The sequence below is a fragment of the Amphiprion ocellaris genome, chromosome 24, assembly GCF_022539595.1.
Source record: "Amphiprion ocellaris isolate individual 3 ecotype Okinawa chromosome 24, ASM2253959v1, whole genome shotgun sequence".
Taxonomy (NCBI): domain Eukaryota; kingdom Metazoa; phylum Chordata; class Actinopteri; family Pomacentridae; genus Amphiprion; species Amphiprion ocellaris.
This window is the reverse complement of record NC_072789.1, coordinates 15,292,192-15,314,526: the sequence shown is the minus strand read 5'-3', so window position 1 is coordinate 15,314,526 and position 22,335 is coordinate 15,292,192. Positions and strand designations below refer to the sequence as shown.

Below are 22,335 nucleotides of genomic sequence, written 5' to 3'. Positions count from 1 at the left end.
AATGTAAAAAAAAAAACAAAAACAATTAAATCCACCAATTATACTTGTCAGTGTCATATGTTAGACATTTTGGCTTGTCATAGCAGGAAGAAACATAGGTGTAAAGAATAACAATAATAAAGACTCGATTCCATTTAGAGGGCATGATCTTATACCAGCACCCACAATACCAGGACCTCTGATAAATGGAAGGCAGCCACCACTAAAGTACCTGTGCTTTTGTTGGGATTACATGCCAAAATATCTACTGTGAAAAAAAATATATACTAATTTTATACTTCAGGTAGCTTCTTGAGCTTCTATACTTCCACACACATATTACAAATAGTATAAATTTTCCATCCATTATCTATACACCACTACATCCTCTGTAGGGTTGCAGGAGGGGTGGAGCCTATCCCTGCTGACTTACGGCGAAGGCAGGGGACACCCTGGATAGATTGCTGGTCTATCGCAGGGTCATACAGAGACAGACAACCAAGCACTCTCACATTTACACTTAAAGACAATTCAGAATCACCATTTAGTTGAAACACCCAGTGAGAACCCACACAGGCACCAGGAGAACATGCAAACTGCATCGTGTCACCTTTAAGGATGCATACATTATTTGATTAGCTGTTATATGCTGCATACCATGCCTTCTGCAGTTTGAAACAATAGGCCAACGTTATTTTTGCAGTCAAAAGATTTAAAAATAAATAAAATTACTTATTCATTGAAAATAATTTATTCTATATTAAAAACAAAAAATTGTATAATGGAATAGGCAGCAAAGTTGGTCTACAGTTAGAGTAGATTGCTATGTTTTAATGTAATTCACCGTGTACCTGTCAGAGGTTATTTTACAAGCAAAGTAAGGTTTGTATTAAAAACATTTTTGTTGTTCACATCCATGTGTTTAGAGGTAATCCTGTCACAGTTTGCCTCCTCCAAACAAAATGTATCAATATCACTTCTTGTGGGTTTTTTTCAGCAAACAAGACAATGCAACACAGCACAGCAGTTTCTATGCTGACAGCTGACTTACCAATAAGAGAAACAAAGCAGATATGTCTTCAAAGCATTAAATAACCAGATGTGTTGCAAGAGTGAAGGCAACAGATGTTTGCCATGATCTCAGTCATTTATGACCAAAACTATGTGGACAATCAATATCACACTCATAAGTTACTGTTGAACACCTCATTCCAAAACAATTAATTGCCAGCTTTAAGAGTGTGCACTTTTTTGTGAAATCTGGCAGTCATGCTCCAATTCAGCCACAAGAGTATTAGTGAGTTTGGCCACTGATGACGGGTGACGTGCTATGCTTGGCAGGTGTTGAAGAAATTTCACTCTTAGTCTTACGAAGTTTGCTGTAGTGGGGTGTTTATTGGTATTCCAGCATACGGTGGGCCTACCAACACAGAGCATGAGTCTGTGAAGGGAGACGACCCAGAACATTGTGAGAGTACCCCTTTTATAGGGGCTTTCGACCAAAGAGCACCAGGTGCTAGGTTGGTTCAAAGTTGAGAGCCAGTGCTTTGTTGGTTCAAATCTCGTGCCGCCCCAGAACGGGTTTGTGTTTCCATTCGGAAGGAGCAAAGTTGGAGCTGCGTCATTGCACCGCCACAAAACGTGTGTACGTCACTGCGTACGTAGCCATTCAACAGCGTTCGCGCCGTACGGAAACCCACACAACAACAATGGAGGACTTCATTGGAGTGGTGTACATGGCTTTGCTAGTGTGTCTCGCCATCGCTGAACAGCAAAACCTTCTGTTAGGGGTTACCCATCGGCGTCGCCGTTCCATTGCCCAGCGATCACGTTTGAGAAGAAAGGTAATTATCAAAGACGTTTGGATACTTAACAGTAAACGTGCTAGCGTTAGCTTAGCTACTTAGCTTCGACTACACTTGCATTGATTACTTAGCGGTTAAACGCGCGCAATAAGTTGATGATCATATCTATGTTTATCTTTTTAGATGTTTTTAGATGTCACCCCGCCCCCTGCCCGTGACATGCTCGGCTCTCAACTCTGGCCAAGTCTGGCCCAGCAACGAGTTGGTGCCCGAAAAAGCCCCAGTTTTTGGAGCCCGGAGCCGCAGCTCCGGTGGTGGAAAGATAAACAACCGGCGCCAAGTCGGGCACTGGCTCCGACTCCAAACGGGCTCCACCCCGGTCGAAAGCCCCTATTATAGGGATGTCAGAGGGTGGAACAGAGAGTAGGGAGGGGGCCGTCTGTAAACACAAGGGTGAATAGTGGTTAATTTGCGTGTGGATCGTTATCAGTAACAGAGGGTAAGACAAAAAGAACAAAGACCAATTCAATCAGAGCATCTGGCAAACAGTTGCAAATGGCAAAGGTGTGACAACAAAAGGTGGGGGGGGGGGTCTGACAGACAGTAACAAATAACAAAGATAAAATAATTGTGGATAACCGTGAGAAATGGAATGCAGGGGTGACACGTGACACTAGTAGTAAAAGGTGTGCTATTTTCTTCATCACAGGACAGTCATGTTCTTCTGCACCAAATCGCAAGAAAACATTTCTTTATAGGCCTAAATTTGTATGCCAGGGCATTGTGAGGTTAAAACGAAGAGCACAAAGCTGTTGCCACACAGATGGAAATGCACTATCTTTGTATGCTGCTGCATTAAGGTTTACATTAAAGGTAACTCAGGGGCCTTTAGAAACAGCAAAAAATTTACACATAAGCAGAGGTGTCCCTATTCTTTTCACCACTATAGTGTTCAAAAGGATTGTTACTCTTTTTTTAATAATAACAACATTGGTGAATGATCAGCATTTAAAGCACGCCTTCTTGGCATGAACACTTTTACAGAAGAGGTGTTACTTACCGGTGTATCTACATGCTTTAATGGCAGCTGAGGAGTAGGAGGCTGGAGAGAAAAATGAGACAGTCAGTAGGTTAGTCATTGTTTCTTTCCACAATGAGGAAGAAACTACATTGTGAGAAAAGTATGAGAAAGTGAGATGGTGTTTGGTGTTTTATAAATCTTGATGGAAATACATTTTTCATCTTCTTGTCTGGGTAATTGTTGCTCTCTAAACCTTCTAAAATATACACATTAAAAGCGTGAATTGGTTATGTTGAATACGAATTCTTGATCTTGGAAATAGCAGTATGAAAAATTAAACATCACCTCACTTCATTTGTCAAAACCAAAAATTATTTACTCAAGATTTGCAACTTTGGGAGCAAGTACATGTTGTTTGTAAATTTAACCTATATGTGGATGAAAGCTGCCAGGGAAAAGTAGAAGTCCCTTGAAATAAGAATTTTTATTTCATAAAAATACCGGGTTTTTTTTGTTTTTTTTTGATTGATCAGCTGGAAAGTTGTTTCACCATTTTCAGAGGAAAGTGGATTTAAATTACTTCCAATTTTTGTGCTGGCTCTAAAAAAAAAAAAAATAAATTTCAATGCACCGACTGCTGGAGGCCAAATTATAACTGGGCAGTCTCTAACTTTCTTACTGCAATTTTCATTTAAATCCTGTTTACAAATTGAAGCCTCTTCTAATTCAATTGCGTTTGGTCAAAATTTGATGTAATATATGTATGTTGCTTAAAGAGGCAGGGATGGAGAATGAAAGCAAAAGAAAAGTATACAGCATTCAGAGGCAGAGACACACAGAGCTTGACAATGATCCACGCGTTAGGGAAAATCTCTTAACCGGGTTAAACGCAGCAACTTAGGATGATGTGAGCTCTGTAAACAAATCTGGGGGACTGTTTAACAAGCTGCACCACAGATTTAAAAAGCCCACAGTCTAAATTGAAAAGTGAAAGTGAAAAGTAGTTACTGTAGATCTGAATGTTCCTAATATGGACATATCATTGGCAGTTGATCTTAAGAATTTAAAACGGGGCTGACTGTGCAACTTTATATTTTACTTTAAAGAATACTGACTAGAAGTCAGGAGAAGGATCAAACTGCTATTTCTGCTGGTTTTCTAATCATGGCCCAATACTAGCTGAGCTCACATTCTTCATAAAAGTGAATAAAAACTCCAATTTCAAGCTCATTAAAAATGAAAATCACTCAAGTTTTGGTGTCGCAGTGCATGAATCACATTTTGTCTTATAAAGCAGCAGCCCCTAGTGGAAAGGAGAATAATCACTTCACTTAACTGCAGCTCAGTATTGCTCCTCTTTTACTGAGCTTTTAAACAGCCTCCTTCATCTAAATTACTATCTTTTCCTTTGAGAATTTGACAATGATAAATTGTGTACATTCAACAGATTCTGTAATAAAAAATTCTGCCATCCTTGGTGCAAACGGAAATCCACAAGTGACTGTCACGTGACAAAAATTCACAGACTGTTCACTTGAGCTGTGTTTACTCAGAGCAGATAGGAGACAACTATGGAAACAATATAATGAGTAAAGAGTAACCTGTTTCATTATGTAGATACACTATTTTCACACAGTAACACCTGTGTGCTTTTCGGAAAATGTTGTAAGTGTTAACTCCAAGTTTTGTGAAATAAATCCATATTATATTTCATTTATTTGTTGCTTATACTGCATATCAAGCATGTTGGAGGTCTCAGTACTTCTAGCCATTGTTGCTCTATTTCCATAGAAGTGTAGGACTTTATACTGCAGTGAAAATAAATAAGGCCACAGTGTGCAAAAATGTGACATGAGCAAAAATATTTTTTAAAAAACTGCTTTGGGTACAGGATGTTTATATAGCAGTATTTGCTTAGGATCTTTGAGCATGTGGATGTGTTTGACCTCCTGGCCTATGCATGTAAAACCCACACTACTAAAAGGTGCAGTACGGAATTCTGGAGAAAGACACTGTTATTTGGTTAGTTAGTTTATTTATATAGTTTACATCTGCCAGGTTTTTGGTATCTTTCAATCTTGTTTTTCACACAAAATAAAACATTATTTGAATCTGAAAATAACTGAATGAATCTGAAGTGTATTAAGGGGCTGAACAGTGTATCATTGGTTAGCACTGTTGCCTTGCAGCTAGAAAATCCCCGGTTTGTGTCCTGACCTGGGCTCTTGCTGCATGGAGTTTACATGTTCTCCCTGAGCATGCCTGTGTTTTCACCGGGTTCCCCAGCTTCCTCCCAAAAACATGCTGAGGTTAATTGGTGATTCTGAATTGTCCATAGGTGTGAATGTGAGTGTGACTGTTCGTCTGTCTGTGTAGCCCTGCAACAGACTGGTGACCTGTCCAGGGTGTCGTCTGCCTTCGCCCTAAGTCAGCTGGGATAGACTCCTGCCACCACGACCCTAATGAGGATTAAGTGGTGTACAGATAATGGATGGATGATGAAGTGTATTAGATTAGAGTCGCATTCTCCACTTTTAGCTGCAGCATGCCCAGTTCAAATCCAGCCATGAACCTCTAGTGTTGCAGTTCTTAGTCAACAATTTTACATTTCTAAATAGAACACTGACGCAAAACTGACCACACTGCAACAGAACACAAAATATATGTGGATGCTGAGACAACACAGCAAAAGTACCGAAAACAGAAATGTTACATATTTAAAAATTCCATGATGCCACATTTTAGAGTGACTCCCAATGAGAAATAAAATGCATTCAGCACATTTGCCATCATTTGTCATGTTTGTGTTTTCCATATTTGCAATTTGTATTTGTATTTCATTGTCAAATTGATCAAGAAGTTTTGTTTAAATTTGCTATTTTTCTCTCTGTCGTTTTCTCAAGTTGCAATGTGTTGAGCTCTCCATGAAACTGTTGTCTCATTCTGTTCCAAATTAAAAGTTTTATTCTGACTGATATAAGTGCTGTGCTCAAGGGTACCTTAATAGTTTAAGAAGGAAGGTTTAGATCATTTTCTCAATTGAGAGATGTGATCTGCCAGTTTGATTTTCTTTTTCTTTTTTTGAACCTTTTAGGACGTCAAAAAAAAAAAAAAAAACATAACCAATATCGTCACTGCTGGCCACCATCAAATTTTGTGACCTGTACAGCTGAAAACAAGAGATGGTTTGTGGTTGAGTTGTATGGACAGAATTCTCATTTGAGGAAAGGATGGAAGTTTTTAGTAATAGCCTCTGACTTTTGCCCTTCGGTGACATTTACACAGAGTGCTATGTGTGTGGTTCTGCCACAAAAATGATTACATTATGAAAGTAATTTCAGTGGGTTTTTGATTTTCTATATGTGTACAAAGTGAGAGACATATTGCACATAGTATACTTACCAGCTCATAGTTGGTAGTAGTAGTTTGACATGCTGTGATCACCTGTAAGCAGAGAAACATAGAAATAATGAGTAAGAATAGAAAAATCGGAAGAAAAGTTCTTTGCTCAAAACCCCCAGAAACTGTAAAAACAAAAAGAATTGTTGGCTTCTCAACACGTCATTGAAATCACTTTAAATTTGATTTCTCACCTCAAAATCCCCCTTGAAAAAGCCATTTGTAGTAACCAGACACTGTAAAAAAACAAAAAGTTCTTGGTGCAACTGGTTCGCTTCCTCTATTTCTGGGTGCAGAGTGCTGAGGTGCAGGACTTTGTATTGCAATGAGTATGAGCCAAAATTAATTGTGACTACTGTTATAAATTGTAATTGGTGTCAATGGTGTTTTCCAGCAACTTCTGTTGTATTATAATGTATGCATCTCCCAAGAAACATTTCCAGATTTGGGGTAGAAAATTGTTCAATGTGTTCAATATTTTCAAGCTGAAAAACATATTAGTATTTACTGCAAAAACTAATATTACCATGCATAGATATGTACATCATGACAGTATAGCCATATATTCTCCTGCAGGGCATCTCTTTCAACTAATTTTATGGCAAAAGACTGCTGAGTGGAAGACTGAGAGAGAAGATGAGAGTGATAAAGGAGACTCCTGTTAGACAGTCTAATGATGAAGATGACAAAATCATTTTCAGGCAGCAGAGATAGATTCAGTGAATGAGGGTAGAAGACGAGGGTGATGATCAAAAGTAAAAAACAAGCCAAGAGGTTTATGTTGTATTCTTGAAGGTGCAATTCACAAAATCTAAAATTCTACAAAAAAAGTTATAAAAGTTTGAATGGAAATGACATATATAGTAACATGAAATTCATTTATACAGGTAATTTTACTGTTCCTGTTGCGAAGTGGAAGCTTCTTAAATGAATCCAGAGACTCCGTTCAGAAATCTGCTCATTTTACTGAACATTAAATACTGCAGTTACAGAGGAACCTCTCAAACATGACTTTCAGGAACTTATACCTTTTGCAGGACAGATTACTTCCTGTACACTTCAAAATAAAAGTACATGAAATATATGAATTTCCTGTTATTGCATTCACATAAACTTTACCAAAATAAAATCATCTCTCTTTCACTGTTTAACATATGAATAAATAAATCTTTTCTGTATAAATGTATGAATTTTATCATTTAAACTAAAATAATTCACAACATCCTCCCGCCAGATGAACAGCTGTTCATCACATTTTAAAGGTTTTTCTCAGTCACTTTGGTACATTTCTCGAATCATCCTCGACATTTCCAAAACAGTAAGTGTATTTCTCAAAACAATTTGTACAAATAGCAAAACACCGTGGATTATCTGCAAAAGCCAATCTCTTGTTCAAAATCCTTAGTTCATCTCTCAAAAGTAAATATCGGTGTCAGTGAACATGTCAGTGCCATCAGAATGACAAGTGCTTGCATCATTGTGTATGGATAAGACAGTCAAAATGGTTAGTCATGTTGTCATTATAACAGTGTACTCTGGAGGGATGTTCTGATGTAAACTATGGCTAAAGTTCTGATGACAGTTATTGTAAATTGTAAGTTACGCCTTAGTGTATGTGGGAGATTGATTGCAAGAAACTGGACAAGATTCACATTTACACTTTTACTGTTGTAATTTATTGACAGACCACATTATTGTGATATAGAAAGGAAAACAGAGCTGCATAGCACAAAGAAAAAACAAAAAAAAAACAAAAGTAGAAATGTGAACATAGGACACTCTCCTTAGGGAAAACTGTACATGCAGTGCTGTAGGAATTACAGAACTTAACTCTCCCTGAATCTTTTGACTTGAGCGGGTGTTGGTTATAAATCTCTGTACCCATGAAGTTACTCTAAGTACTGTTTTTAGCTGACGATATTTCTCTAAATCGAACAGCAGTTAATTTTGATTTGTGCAGGAAAGCTGTAGTGCTACCTGGGAATTACACCTGAGCTCAACATTTACTTTATCTATGTCTATCTTTATCTATAAATGACTTGCTTCTTTGTGTGCTGCTGCTAAGCCAATGCAGAACAAGTTGAGTCTGTCCACATTTGCAGTGGATTGTTCTCCATACTCAGTGGCTGAAGACAGTTATTTCCCAGCTGTGCTCCAATCAGTGCACTCATAAGCTCTAAGTGTGGTTAAGTCATCTTTTTTAATGGAGCTACTGTTGATTTGGATGCAACAAAACTTGTCATAGCTGCTGCCTTGCAAAAGCTAATAGGGGATCTTAATAAAACAACTTCTCCGTCTTTGTTCTGCCTTCATAGATAGGCAACAGCACCGTATGCCTTTTCACTTACATCACAATACACGTGCAGTTTGTTTGTCTTTGAGTTTCAATGTGATACCATCTTGGAATGGCTAGTAAATGGAGCTGTGAAGTTCTTTTCACCATTGACACCACTTTTCAGCCAGGTCTGCAGGAAACTGTTAATCCCAATCTATTTCTCTTTCCCACAGTTCTTGGAATAAGCATTTAACTCTTGCAGTAAATGGAGCAAGGAAGCCGATGGAGTCAACTATGCGTGCTGAGGTCTTGAGTACGCTTCATTTTGTGTTTTCTTTGCCCTTTAGGATATCCAAAAGGCCCTTCAGATCAAACACAAAGTTGTCTTTCTCAGATTTCCACACTATTCCTAACACCTTAAGCACATTTCCACAGGTGTCTGTTTCTGTTGTGTGTTCCGCTCCAATGTGTGCCCACTTTTCTCTCAGCTCTGGTGAATTTGTCACCCATTTACACATGCCAGCATGGGGAAAAAATGCCTTTTGCTGTGGTAGTGACTGACTACCACAGCATCATGGGAGCTACAGATACAATCGTCAACATAGACTCTTTTAGTGCCTTCACTTCCCTTTGCTGCTCGGATACATAATGCTTAATGTGTGATTTCTTATGATGGCAGCTAACAATAATGGGCTCTTTCTGCATGGTAGAAATAGCCTACATACTTCCATATTATTTAAGAAATTGTGTGGTGTTATGTCTGTCATGAAACTGCTGTACTATAATTTCCTGCAATGGACTACGAAAGGACCTATCTATCTATGTATGTCTCAGTGACACTCCAAACACCACTCTATTCATTCTCATTATGTGCAGCTCATTTTCACCTTGGTCTTTGGTTGGAGGTCCATGCAGCCACTGGAACGTCACTGCATCTTTATCTTTGTCTGCCAAGGCTATTTGCAGAAATGCCTTGGAAATGTCAGCTGTGAAGGCTATCTGGTTGAGTCTAAATTTGACTAGCACATCCAGCAAATTTGGATTCAGGTTAGGCCCTGTCAGTAAACAGCCATTTAGTGAGGGTCAACATTCTTCATGTGATGATGCATCAAATACAACGCTTAGTTTGGTAGTTACTTTACAGTCTCTTGCTGTTCTATTGCGGAAGCATTCTCAGGCACATCTTCACAGATGTCTTGCTGCAGGTCATCTTCTATGACATCACTGTACCTTGTGTACAGTGTTGCATCCATCAAAGGTCTCCTCTTGAGGCCTTCAAGTCTTTTCTTTGCAACTCTGAAGTTGTCGGGGAGGTCTTGTCTGTCTAGTCGCCACGGTAAAGCAACTTAGTAGCGCTCATCTTTGAATTTTACAGTCTGTTCAAAGATCTGACAAGCCTCTGTCTCCTCTGGGCTCTGAGTTTTCTCCTGCATGATGCCCAGGGACTCTACTTCCCAAAATGCATGTTCCACACATCCTGCAGTAATGCCTTCACAATGTTTCACTGCGTCATTTCAGGAGCAGTGGGTCCAAAGGTGTGTAGATGCAACATCTCTTGTCTTATCACTGGTAGTCTCAATGTTTTCAAACAGTCTGATGAATGAAACTTCTTTGACTGCCTCCATTCAACAGACAGCGTACTATTTTCTTCTGCATGCTGGGCCCTCTGTCCATGCTTTAACTGCCTGAAGCAGAACTGTATTTTGGGCAGTATCTTTCAATTTCACTGTGCTGGACGCTGAAGACACAGCAGCCTCTGTATTGCCACTGTCAATTTCTGTCTTAGCTTCATTTTTGTCACACACTGACTGGTGATGTCTACACCCACACAATGCACTCTGCAGAATTTTGCTATGTGTTTTAGGCCAAGGCACATCTTTCCTGCTTTCTCAATATGTCTTTGCAGTCAGCTACAGAATTATTAGGACAGGATTCTGGTTGATGATTCTCACTTTTGCAATGTGCACAGGTCTTAGGGTTGATACTTGCTGTGTGTAATGCAGTTGCTGAGGGCACATTCAATTTTTTAGGTTTTGTTTTCACAAAGAGGTACTGGTTTATTGAATCTGTTATTTGGTGGAAGGCCCCTTTGTGTCTCACCTGGTCTTGTAAGTTGCAGTGCTCTCTCTCCACTTTGGACCTCATTCTGCAGGAACTGGATGAGCTCAAGCACCTTCCATTCACCACTGGGGTCTGACTTTCTTGTGTATGCCAAAACTATGTCCTCTGGTATGAGCTGAAGAAGTACTGGGCACAACAGGCCTCCATATGTGTCACTATGAACCCCTAATGATTCAAGACTGCGAACTTGTATTTCACATTCGTCGTACAGATTTCTTAGAGCCACATCTGATGATTTTCTAACAGGGTTCAGGTTCCGTAATTTGGATATATGTACACTGATAACAATGTCCTTTCTTTCAAAACGGCTTTGAAGTAGGTCCACTGCTGTATCATAGTTATCATCAGTCACCGTCAGTCCTGCTACAGATCTTGATTGCACCAGTTAAATATGACTTCAAATGTGAAAACTTCTTTCTCTTACTCAGAGCATCATTGTTGTGAATAGCCGTTTCATATTGTGGCCAGAATTCTTGCCACTGACTTATTTCTCCACTCTATTTCTCAATCACTAGCTTTGGCAGTTTAACAGTTAGGCTATTCAGGGATCTTATAGAACCTGTATCGCTCACCCATGGTCTCACTGAGTCCCGAGCCATCTCTATGACCCTTATGACGTGCGCTTTCCATGTCAAAATACTGAGATGGTATTCCTGAGCGTTAGCAATCTCTTCTTCTAGGTCCTCTATGGGAGTTTCATTCTCAATTCCTTTATCCAAATCCATTAAGCATTCTTCTTTGCTTGTTAATACTGACAGCATTTCACGGATTTTATCAATATGAGGTTCATCCTTGCTCACTTCCTCTTCAATTTGTCTCAGTAGCTCGGTGGTCAAGTTGCTGATTGTCCCCCGCTTTCGTCTCATCCGATCATAACGTTCAGCCATCTCTCGCCGCCTTAGCTAGCATTAGCTTTAGCGCCGATAGCTTCTAACTTCATTAGTTCAAAGTCTTACTTTCCTGGGTTTCGGCACCAAAATACTGCGAAGTGGAAGCTTCTTAAATGAATCCAGAGAGACTCCGTTTATAACTCTGCTCACTTTACTGAACATTAAATGCTGCAGTTACAGAGGAACCTCTCGAATATGATTTTCAGGAACTTGTACCTTTCGTGGGACTGATTACATCCTGTACATTTCAAAATAAAAGCACATGAAATATTTGCACTTCCGGTTATCGCATTCACATGAACATTACCAAAATAAAATGATCTCTTTTTTCATAGTTTTAACACATGAATGAATAAATCTTTTAACAGTATAAATGTGTGAATTTTAGTATTTAACTAAAACAAGTCACAACAGTTCCATTTTGACTTTGTCTTAAAAACACTACTGTAGGAAGGATCTTTGCAGAAAGAGGGAGGGTGACATCTCTGCGTGTTCGCTCCTGAATGTCCTAGCATTTCCCCAAATCATCTTTAACAGTACAGAAATAACCACTGCCCCTCAAAAATGCCCTTTTGACTTTTTCCGTGTGTGGAACACATCCAATCCAGGCAAAATCCCATGTGGCATTGGATTTACACTGAGAGACAATTCAACATTGCATTTCTGTCAACTCACATATGGGTTGCTGCATTACATTATACTGTGATTACAATTTATCTTGCATGATGCTTTTGCTGATCAGTCTGCATGTAAGAATCCAGGCAAGTTCCTCATTAGATAAGTCTAAAACACATTTACGTGTGTTCAGTAACAACTAAAGTCAAACATCATGCAAGTAATCTAGTTTAAACTCTAATTCATGCAACATAGTTTTACAGAGGAGGGCATTAAGACTTGGTGTTGTCCTGACTTGCTCTGACCTGGTCTGTGACACTACATTCACACCTAAAGCATACCAGAACAAAAAGCAAGTACTGGTTCAGACTGCACAGTATTTTTGCAAATCAAGATTCTAGATATTGCTGTCTTTAACAATCCATGGAACTAGGGATGTTGTGATTGTATTCTAACATGTCAAGTTAGCACTTTGGATTCTGTATGAACAGTGGACAAATATTAGATTTTTCATTCAACACCACTGAACCAGGATTCTGGCACGAGTGGTTTTTAATTGCAGCAAACATGCAGATGTAATAACTTTACAAATACTTCAAGAAGTGATAATGACTCAGAGTTACTGCTGCCTAATTATTGCATAATGATGAAAAGCCATATAGTGACTTTTTAGTTATTTGTTATCATGCTGTATGCATCCTTTTATTACTAAAGGTGCTGTAGTATTGGATACTTTGTGATATGTTGGCATTACTGTGAATACATCAGCAGCTGGCACATGACTGTAGAAAACCAGATATTGACTTGTGTTACTTTTCCCTCTCTTTCAAAAGTTACTTCGCCACCCACCTCCCTCTTTGCAATGCAGCCTTCTACTGCAACTACAAGACAAACTACATATCAGTTCTTCATGTCTCACAAAACAGCATTCTTTCCCCTCTATGCACTATGCAGCATGTTTTTTCCCCAGTAAACAACAGTAGGTTTCTCAATGCATGTTGCTAGATGACACACTCTACCAGTAATATATATAAAATGTAGAGTGAAGAGCCAGTACCTGTTGCCAGACCTCCCAAGCAACAGTATCACTTGTACGCTAATTATAATTTCACCTCAGAATTAGAGGGGTATTGATTTCCTGATGTTGCAATGCTACACGTAGCATCTTTAAATAGCTGTTCAGGCTTCACAGGCCAATTTGGATCTCAAAACAGTTTCCTCATAGCATATATGGCAGGCAAGTGTGGTTCTTAATAGTCTGTTCCCCTCTGTGACACAAATCATCGATCACGATGCATAAACAGGCCCTGTCTGACTTCCATCTGATTGTATTTACTTTAGTGCGTACAGACAAACACACATGTGGGAAGTTCATGGATAAATACATGTGCATAGCTAAATGAGTGCGTGCAGTGCCCAGCATCCCAACATGCTGCAAGGTGACGGATGTTTACGAGCAGTGGGATGAGAGTGCACTATCGGCAGACTACAGACACGGGTAGGAAGGAAGCTTTTGTAATTAGCTTGCTCTGGGAAAACAAAAGACTCATTGACTTTGTAATGCTATCATCAAGCCTATCAGAATACAATAGTTGCATAATATCGAAATTGAACAGATCCCACCCAGGACATGTTGATATGCAATGTGAAGGCATCAGTCCACCAGTCTGTGGTGATGTGGTTATGTGCACCGATAAAACCATGATGCAAAGCAGCTGTACAAGAAGCAAGAGAATGCTGGTGTATATAAAGTCCTCAGTCTTGATACTGATTTCTACATTACTTAGCTTACTAACATAAGTTTTTCAGGTTTTTACAACTGTACAATTCTACGCCACTAAATCTCACAAGCAAATATTGCTCTTTTCACCTCACTACATTTGTCTGGCATCTTTAGCTACTTTCAGATTGTAATGTTTCCAGCCTTCCTATCCAGTCAAAATCATGCACCTTTAAGATAGTTTGGATGTCTGTGTAGTTTCTCATTCATCCAGGTCATGGTTATCCAAAGTTGTTTAAATCAATCTAACTGGACTTTAAGAAGGTTCCTTGAAGACGTTTCACCTCTCATCCAAGAAGCTTCTTCAGTTCTGGTGGTGGTTGATGTTGCCTCAGCTTATAACCTCTGTGAGATGTGGTCAGTGCTATTCATATTCCGACGACCATTGCCAAGGCCCATCTGGCTCCTCAACGATGGTCGTTGGGAGCCAGGGAGTGACAATAGGGGTTGTTGAAATGTGAGTTTCACCATTAGCGTACGAGGGCTCGGCTTGTTTTTTAATTTGTAAGTGTGTGTGTGTGTGTGTGTAAAAGTATTTGAGGCCCAAAATAATAAATAAAACAAAAATAAAAATAGTAATAATTCAGATCTATCCTCGGTCGGTCACATGATCCACGTTAGACATCCCTCACTGCCCTGTGACGTGCCCAGATGTGCCCTGGAGCTCAGCGCTAGCGCTGCTAGTCTAGAAACCAGAGACCCGAGGGAGGACTTCAACAACTGATGGTCTGGTGAGGAGGTTTTGCAGTTGTATTCGTTTGTGCACGGTGTATTTTTGCAAGATGACTGACGAAGTGAAGTGAGCATCCCGTGTGTGTTTCTGACTCTACACACACCTCATCAGTTATAGCTGCTAGTGAACCACACACAGCGTGCTGAGAGGATAAAGTACGCCAGGCTTCTTTTTGTTTCTGTATGTTTCTTTTGTCATGGGCAAAGTGCATTAGAGAAATGTATTATTTTACTGTCAGTGAGTTGCAGAGTGTTTCCTGTGTTTCTAGAGGAAATGAGGCATAGGTTATATTATTTCACTAAAACTATCTACATGCATATTCACGTAATTTTGGACTATTGCAGTATAAGTACAATAACAATAATAATTAGAAGAATTTGAATTGTGATTTTCTCAACCTCTCATTTAAAGATATCAGTACTTGTTTATAACATTTGTATATATAGACAAATTAAATATAATATGCATAAATATAAAATAAATAACTTTTATAACTTTTCTGTCTTGCGAAAAGTGGATAGTCAAATTGAATAAAAGCACAAATACATTTAAATACATGATTTCTGTATCATTTAATTTTTTTTTTTTTTACTTTATTATTAGCACTACGAATAATAAAGGGAAGATTATGAATCAGCACCATGGAGCAAATCCGTGGCTATACAGTATATGTCTTGAAAAGGTATGAAATTTAAAAGCAAGGACTCCAGGAAGATTAGCCACAGTTAAACAGTCCAGTGTCTAATGGTAATCGAAGTTCACCTCTCTATTTTTAAGACCAGGCTTAAAACCTTCCTTTTTGACAAATTAATCTTATAGTTAGGGCTGACTGGGGGACCCTGAGGGGGTCAGCTGGTGTCTTCTTTTGCACAACTGACTTCCCCTTTCGACGTCCTTTAGTTTGCCCCTAGTTATGCTGCTATAGGCCTAGGCTGCTGAGGGACCTCTCTTGATGCACTGAGCCCTTCTTTAGCTACCTATGTATTTACTATATATACCATTATCGCATTACACTCACTCTGTTTCTCCCTGCGTCCTTTCTCCGACTGTCCCTGGTCCCAGAGCTGGATGCTTCAGATCTGTGGTTGTTCTCCCACCAACTGGCCTAGTCTCCATCTGTGGGATGCTGCTGCTGACCTTCCTCCAGCCCACTGCTTCCAGCTGCCGATTTCCACCAATCTACTCTGCACTGCCCTTACTATACTTGATTTGCTCATCTACATATTTTTGAATTTACCACCAGCTATATATGTAGTATATTTAATGCCAGAGCCGTACACCATAGCAGTAAACTATAATCAATTTCCATGTTAGTTGTACTTTGCATGTATCATCTCTCTTATCATGCATGTATCAAATTGTGTGTTTTATGGTCCTTGTTTCTGTATGGTGTTTCAAATTTGTGCTCCATGTGCCCCCTTTTAACTTTGAGCACCTGCCCCTCCAAAGGTCTCTGCACAGCCCTGCTACCCAGGGAGTTTTCGTAGCTTTTTGACATTCTGGTTTACATCCATCCCAAAGCTAATGCTACACACTGCCACTGAACATATGAACTCACTGGACAATCTGGAACGTATCTCCCCCAATTCACCAAAGTTTATCCAAGTTGATTTCAACCACTGTTTCCCCGGGAAAGCCCTAAAAGGTTTTCAACAATATATTACATGTACCACATGCTTGGGGAAGACGCTGAACAAATGCTACGGGTCAGTTCCAGATGCATACAGGTCTGTTGCTGTCCTCCCTCTAGGCTCTGCTGACTACAGTACTGTTCTACTCATTCCAGAATACATTCCTAGTATACGGAAAGCCAATAAAGTCACCCGTAACATCAAGCAGTGGACCAAAGGCAACATTCTAGCCCTACAAGAATGCTTTGAGTCCACAGACTGAAATAACCTTTTGACTCCCTCCAACAACATCAATGAGCAGGTCGACACCATCTCTTCCTACATCTCTTTCTGTGTGGACAGCATTATCCCCTCCAAAACTGTCACAATCTTTCCCAACAATAAACCCTGGATTACCAAGGAGCTCAAACAAATCCTTAACAAGAAGAAAAGGGTCTTTTTCTCTGGTTCTGAACTAGAGGAAAAAAGAGGTCAACAGGGAAGTTAAGCATGCCATAAAAGAAGCCAAGCTGATGTACAAAAGCAAAGTTGAGGATAAATTCACACAGAGGAACCTCCGCTCAGCTTGGCAAAGCTGCTATGAACACTGCTACCAACTACCAAAACACCAACCATGTGGACGGTAGCAGCCCTGCATCTCTTCCCAATGACCTCAACTCCTTTTATACCAGATTTGAAAGAGAGAACACCGCACAGCTGGAAGAGATTAAGACCACACTTCAACCCACTGACTGCACACTCACCTTCAACATAGAGGATGTGACAAGAGACCAGAGGAGGACTAGAGAGACCAGCTCGCCCGGACAACATCAGTGGTTGTGTGCTCAGGCATTGTGCGGAACAGCTGGGAAGTGTTTTTCAGACCCTCTTCCAAAACTCCCTTGACAGCTGTACAGTTACTCAGTTGTGGAAACATTCCACAGTCATCCCCATCCACAAGAAAAGTACAACCAAAGTACTCAATGATCAGACCTCTGGCTCTCACCTCCCTCGTGATGAAGGCAATGGAGAGAATTGTGAAACAACACGTCATCGGAGTAACTAACTCACAGACTGACCCTCTCCAATTTGCATATCGTTCGAGCAGAGGTGTTGATGATGCCAAAATATTCATTCTGGACACTTAACACAGTCACCTGTAACACCCGAACACTTCAGCAAGACTCCTGTTTGCCGACTTTTCCTCGGCATTTAACACCCTCCAGTCTCACATCCTGGCTCACAAACTCTCCTCACGCCTCCACTTGGATCATCAGCTCATCCCATGGTTATTGGACTTTTAAACCCACAGATCACAGAGGGTACGGGTCAACAACACCTTCTCTGATTTACAACACACCTCCACTGGTTCTCCTCAGGGCTGTGTCCTCTCTCCGCTACTCTTCATCCTATACACGGATTTACTGCAGATCCACACAGCCCAATTCCCAACTGGTCAAATATGCAGACGACACAGTCCTCCTGTCTCTGCTGTCAGGACCTTCTCAGTCCCACAGCTCAGTCCTCCAGGAGTTTGTGGACTGGTGTGACAACTCTTGTCTGGTGCTGAATGTTAAAAAAACAAGGAGATGGTGGTGACCTTTTCCAATAAGCAGATGGCACTGGCTACAGCTGTCACCACCACATCCATGGAATGCCTATTGAGCTTGTGGAGGAGTACAAATATCTGGGTACCATCTTTAACAGCCAGCTGAAATTCTCCTCCAACACAGAGATTATCAGGAAATGTCACCAGAGGCAGTATCTCCTAAGGAAGCTCAACTCTTTTGGAGTAAATAAGAACATTCTCCAGACATTCTATTACTCCTTCATAGAGAGCACCATCACCTTCTCCAGCACCTGCTGGTTCTACTCCATCAGCCTCCAGAACAGAAACCGCCTGCAGAGGACTGTCACTGTATGCTAAAAAATTATAGGACTGCCTCTCAGGACTCTGTCTGTAGTGTATGAACACTTAACATGTAGACCGGAAAACTGGATCATCCGTGACCCCTCACATGCTCTCTTCTCAGCATTTGAGTGGCTTCCTTCTGGTCGACGGCTTCGCTGCCCTGCATGCAGGACACAGAGGAGAAGGGCTACCTTTGTACCCAGGGCAGTCCAACTCCTCAACTCGTAAACCATAGCGCACCCCCCCCCCCCCCCCCCCCGGCCGCCCTCCACCCACCCACCCTCCCACCACACATGTACTTTAACATGGACCTCTGTGAACTATGCCATTTTGCACTCTGCAATTTATAGATACCGTGATATATTCTTGGATCTACCTCATTGCCATATAGCACCTACTTTTCATTCATATTTGCACTATGTATGACATATTTGCACTCGTATGTTACTAAGCTGTGTTTTTTGTCTTATTTCTCTCTTTTTTATTTTTATTACTATATTACTTGCTCTAGATTTGTATATATGTTTATCCCTATTTCTTTATTACATCATTGTTGCACTGCCTGCTCTACGTGCCTTTTTAATTGCCCCCTGGTGACAAATAAAGTTTTCTGAATCTGAATCTGAAGACTGCCATCAAGCACGAATTTTGTGTGGCTTTCAGTACCCCATTTGCCATCTGCATACTACCATTTTCTACTATATTGAAAATTTCAAGTTTGCTGAAGGTTTGGATCATGTTGTAAGCCAGCCTTTTCTGTAAAGATCATAAAAAAACACTCCACAGAAGAGTCTTATTTCTATTGATGAAATAAAATATTTTCATTTTCTAAAAAGCTGCTTTTTGAATTGCACTTTAGCAAAGCAGCTAATAGAAAACAGCCATGCTTAAGGTTTTCAGAGTCTGCTAGAAGATTAAGTTCCCAGCATTCTCAAAAAGCTACAAGCAAATTAGCTCATGCTTGCTCTTTAATGCCCATACAACACTTGGGCCACTGCTGACCTTCATGTATCAGTGTTATTGGTTCTACTGACCCCAGGACCTTGTAGCAAGAGAATCTGCCTTTATTTACAGCTAATAGAAGGTGCTGTTCTGTATGCTATACTGTAGCAAACACGTGCAAGTGGTCTGTAAATGACTCCCTTCAGGATTGATCTGAAATGTTCTGGCTTTCTGACTGGTTACTTACTGGTAGTGCTGAAAGAGAAAAATACAGTCCTTCATATACCTCAGTCTAACTTAAAATCCTCATCACATCACCAACAAAGCGGAAGAAAAACAGCTACCATGATATTCATATATGGTTGGTGCAGCTGGAAGCCAGACTAACACAAGCTTCTTTTTACCAGCTCAGACAGATAAAAATGCAAGAATTTCAGAGAGGCCCTGCCAGACCTTAAGCATCAAGCCAGACAAACACCTGAACTTCATCCATCAATAAACTGGTTGGGCAACTCCATTTGTACTGCCTAAACATCTGTACAATCATCCAGCTCAGACATTTTGGGGGATTTCTCAGTAGCAATATAATCTGAAAAAAACTTCTAATATTACCTGTCTTTGCATCTCTTCTTCAACATTGGTTATATTCCTTGTAAGTAAAGATTCGAAATAATGATTCGTGCTCTCTTGAATTAAACTTTTTTTGCCCTGTAACCCAAAATAGCATCAACATGCATATATGTTTTCATTTCATTCAAGTCAGGCCTCATGTTATGCCCCTTGTGATTTTGTCCTGATTCCACATAAAATGAAGCAAAGAATGTTGACCTATTCTTTGACCTCTGCATGAAATTCCCCAATCACTTTGCAGCGACTGTGGAACAGCAGACCACAAATAACACTCTCCAGCAGTGAGAGAAAGAGTCAAAATGGGTTTTGACTTTTAAAACAGGGAGCTTACAATCTCATGGAGTCATGAGGGATGTCTGGGAAGCCACTGAACTAGAACAATAGTCAACTGAACCACCGGGGGACCCCGCTGCAATGTCAACCCAGCTGAGAGGCCTCAATAGGGGGCAAACAGAGGTGAGTTAAGATGGGTTGTTGTTGAATTACAAAGGGCAAATGTCTCAGGTCAGACTCAGCAGTTTTGCAGAATTACCCTGCTCTTTCTTGATTTCCTTCCTCCTCATATTGAGAGCATGGATCTGTAAGAGCTTTAATGATTTCAGCAAAAGTGTTACTCAGGTAGTCAGGTGGGTTAATATGGAAAAGGAGAGTGCAAATATCAAAGCATGACTCTTAATCCCAGTCCACTGAGTTAAATCATTGTAGAATGAGCTAATGTGCTGCAGTTCAAGCAGGATTATGATGAATTTATTTTTATTCATGTTTACAAACTTCCATCAGGAACAAGAATATAAGACGAGAGGAAGAATAAGACTGGCTTACTCAGCAACGTCTGCGGTTTGCATCTTGTCAAGAACAGGTTAAACTTGTACTCTCATAGGGGATTTCGACCAAAGAGCACCAGGTGCTAGGTTGGTTCAAAGTTGAGAGCCAGTGCTTTTTTGGTTCAAATCTCGTGCCGCCCCAGAACGGGTTTGTGTTTCCATTCAGAAGGAGCAAAGTTGGAGCTGCGTCATTGCGCCACCACAAAACGTGTGTACGTACTGCGTACGTAGCCGTTCAACAGCGTTCACGCCGTACGGAAACCCACACAACAACAATGGAGGACTTCATTGGAGTGGTGTTCATGGCTTTGCTAGTGTGTCTCACCATCGCTGAACAGCAAAACCTTCTGTTAGGGGTTACCCATCGGCGTCGCCGTTCCAATGCCCGGCGGTCACGTTTGAGAAGAAAGCTAATTATCAAAGACATTTGAACACTTAACAGTAAACGTGCTAGCGTTAGCTTAGCTACTTAGCTTCGACTACGCTTGCATTGACTACTTAGCGGTTAAACACGCGCAATAAGTTGATGACCATATCTATGTTTATCTTTTTAGATGTTTTTAGATGTCACCCCGCCCTCTTCCCGTGACGTGCTCGGCTCTCAACTCTGGCCACCTCTGGCCCAGCAACGAGTTGGTGCCCGAAACGGCCCCAGTTTTTGGAGCCCGGAGCCGCAGCTCCGGTGGTCGAAACACAAAAAACCGGCGCCAAGTCGGGCGCCGGCTCCAACTCCGAACGGGCTCCACCCCGGTCGAAAAGAGGGTTCAGTGCACCTATTATATAAGTTTTTGATTTTCTGACTTCTGCTCTCTGTTATGCTTTTCTATAAAATTTTGATTCTCTCAATGTGGGAAAGCTACATTTTGACAGATTCCTGCCCCTTTACCTCTCAAACAGGAATTATCAATCTGAACTTAGTTCATCTACTTCATCCAAACTGATGGAAGAAAGCATGTATTTGCTGCTGTGCATAAATCATCTAATTGGCTCAAATAAATAAGTCTACCACTGGTCCAACCATACTTGAAATTCCTAACGCACTCCGCATTTATGGCAGTTTGCCTGAGAAAGTAAATTCTTCAGTTTCCAAATGGGGGCCAAATAAGGCCCGAAGCTCAAACAGCCCCTTTGGAGAGATTTATACATCAGCTGGGTTCCTGTTTTACTTGGAGGACTAATAAATCCGCTGAGTACTGTGATGGTGGAGAGTGTGTTGCCTTCCTGCTCTGACATTTTGACATAATGTCAAGTGTGTAAAGTGCCACGTTCGACTGGGTGGGAGTGTGTTGCTGGCAGTGTAAAATGGTTCTGATACAGAGTTTAAAGGTGAGTAAAATCAAGCTGTAGTAAATCAAAGAAAAGTAAAACAAATGACTCATTCTAAATACTGCCAAAAAAGAATACCGAGTGGTAACATTTATCCACTGAAATCATGAGTGACTGAGTCATATTCATTAAACTCGTAATTCAATATACTTTAAAACAGATCATTCACTCTGCAAACATGTTAGTTTGTCTAAGCTACTTATCTAAATTTGCAACCCTGAAAGTTTGAATCATGAGTTGCTATTTCAGACAAGCACCCAAACAGGATGAAAAAAGATGGTGTTCAGAAAAAAATCTAAATAAATATTTTTGTAAAGCAGAACGTACTGTGTGCCAGCTGTACCTGATCTTTTCATGAACAATCCACTGTCAATCTTGTGGATAGCACAAAGGTGGGGATGTATTTTCACATGCAAATAAAATCACAACCACATGGTTAACACACCATAAGTAAGCATAACAATCAGCTGACA

At 40.4% G+C, this 22,335-nt stretch overlaps 1 protein-coding gene across 10 annotated transcripts in view; it reads right to left on the bottom strand.

Moving 5' to 3' along the window:
• The window catches only part of tns1a (tensin 1a), a 183,568-nt gene that overhangs the window by 90,263 nt on the left and 70,970 nt on the right, over positions 1-22,335 (bottom strand). For 7 of the 10 annotated variants that reach the window (XM_055008583.1, XM_055008584.1, XM_055008586.1 and 4 more), the window contains exons 4-6: positions 6,399-6,440; positions 6,208-6,249; positions 2,845-2,886 (exon numbers count right to left, since the gene is read on the bottom strand). In XM_055008583.1, coding sequence (XP_054864558.1) covers positions 2,845-2,886; positions 6,208-6,249; positions 6,399-6,440 — 126 coding nt within the window. The remainder of the gene's footprint in view (positions 1-2,844; positions 2,887-6,207; positions 6,250-6,398; positions 6,441-22,335) is intronic. The other 3 variants (XM_055008585.1, XM_055008593.1, XM_055008592.1) reach the window with 1 other exon arrangement.